The sequence below is a fragment of the Bison bison genome, unplaced genomic scaffold (genome assembly GCF_000754665.1).
Source record: "Bison bison bison isolate TAMUID 2011002044 unplaced genomic scaffold, Bison_UMD1.0 scf7180017845977, whole genome shotgun sequence".
Taxonomy (NCBI): Eukaryota; Metazoa; Chordata; class Mammalia; order Artiodactyla; family Bovidae; genus Bison; species Bison bison.
Genome location: NW_011476550.1, coordinates 10270 through 11972, shown reverse-complemented (window position 1 = coordinate 11972; position 1703 = coordinate 10270). Strand labels below are relative to the sequence as shown.

At 65.8% G+C, this 1703-nt stretch overlaps 1 protein-coding gene across 1 annotated transcript; it reads right to left on the bottom strand.

The window, feature by feature from the left end:
* Positions 1-4: 4 nt before the first annotated feature.
* On the bottom strand, positions 5-660 carry LOC104987226 (SPRY domain-containing SOCS box protein 3-like; the record flags this gene model as incomplete). Its single annotated transcript, XM_010838058.1, has 3 exons — positions 414-660; positions 152-339; positions 5-67 (listed from the first exon to the last, which is right to left on the bottom strand). Coding segments are annotated over exons 1-3 (486 nt in total), but the record flags the coding sequence as incomplete, so codon positions are not given.
* Between the last annotated feature and the right edge of the window lie 1043 nt (positions 661-1703).

Sequence of the window (1703 nt, the reverse complement as noted above, 5' to 3'; positions counted from 1 at the left end):
CGAGTAGGCTGCAGAACGTGTGGTGGTACTTGTCCAGGTCCACGTCCGACGTCCCGATGCCCACCATCTGGGAACAGGGGGGCGGGCAGAGGGGGCAGGGGACCGAGGCGCCTGGCAGCACCCCCACCTCCCGGCCCCACCGGCCACTCACCATGTCGGTGCCATAGACGGGTGACGTCATCTTGATCTCCCAGAAGTGCTGGCCCTCCCCCAGCTCCTTGGTGCCCCGGATGGCTGCCGTGCCGCAGCTGTACTCCATGTGGAAGCTGACCTTCCGGTTGTCACAGCTCAGCAGGGTGGCCGAGGACTTGTTCAGGTCATCCCAGACCCAGTCGAAATCTGCGAGAGTGAGAGGCCCCGGCTGAGCCCTGGCCCACCTGGAGGCCCTCCGCCCACTGTGGCCCTGCACTCACACTCATCCTCCTCGCCGCAGCGGCAGTCCCGCCCCCGGTGGGCGGTGTGCAGGCTGCCGCAGAAGGCCTCGCTCTGGCTGTCACAGTCGCAGAAGGACTCCCCGGTCACGGGCACGGCGCTGGGGATGGACGACGGTAGGGACGCACACTCGGGGTCAGAGTCTGAGTCGCTGTGCTGAGGGACATGGGAGATGTTGCCGCCCGACCTACCGGCACCGGCCCAGACACCCTCCATCCACCTGCCCCGCTGCAGGTCCATGGGTCAACAGCCGGACGTCCGGAGGAAGGGACCTGGGGCTTGGCCTCCAGAGGACCACCCCTGGCCCCGGGGCACAGCCAGCCACTGCAACCATGGACACCTCTTCCGGCCTCCTCCTCAAAGGCCGACCACGAGGAAGCTTCCTGGGAATGGAGTCAAGAGCCCTGGAGGCCCAGTGGCTCATCAGCCCCTGGCAGGGCTGCACGCTCAGCCATCCCTCAAGGTCAAGAGCTCCTAGGTCACGGATACACAGGGGAGCCCGTGGCAAAGCCCGCCACTGACCTAACGAAGGCAGCTTGGTCTCCCCGGAGCAGCAGCTGGGCTCCTAGGGCCCGATCGCCATCACAGGGCCTGCACACCCGGCCCAGATTGCAGCTTCCCCATCTGTGCCCAGGGCAGCTCAACCCCCGTCACAGGGCCCTGCTGAGGGAGCCCTGCGGTCGCATGCCCTCTGCACGGGGGCTCAGTCCTCACAGGAAAGACTCCAAGCCTTAGGGGCCTGATATCAGCCCAGCACCAGACACCAAGGCTAAGCTGGTCAGGTTCCGGAGACCAACTGACCAGACCCTCCTGAAAGCCAGCTAGAGTGCCTCCAAACGCCCACCTGGGCTCCAGACCCCGGCCAGCCAGCGAGGGCCCAAGGCACAGACCGCTTCTATGTGCCTGTGCTGAGCCCTCCCAGGTTGGCCTGGGCTCCTGGTCAGGCTCAGGCCTCCACCCTCACTCTCCTGGCCTCTGGGTGCCCCTCTGGCCCAAAATGCCCTCTGCACAGCAGTCCAGTGGACCTGTTCAGACCTGAGATTCTGCTGCCCTGAGAGCAAAGCCCACAGACTTACCCTCCTCAGACAGCATCAGCGCCCCCACCCGGCTCCCTGTCCTGCCCACCCTTGTCCCCTTGGGGTCGGGGTGGAGTCTGTTCACCCCTGGATCTCTCTTGGATACCAGTTCAAAGAGGCTCTGCCAGGCCTGAGTTCTGCGTCCTCTTCCTTCCTGTCGGCTCCCTGCTCACCTGCCTCCTCCCCCCAGGATGG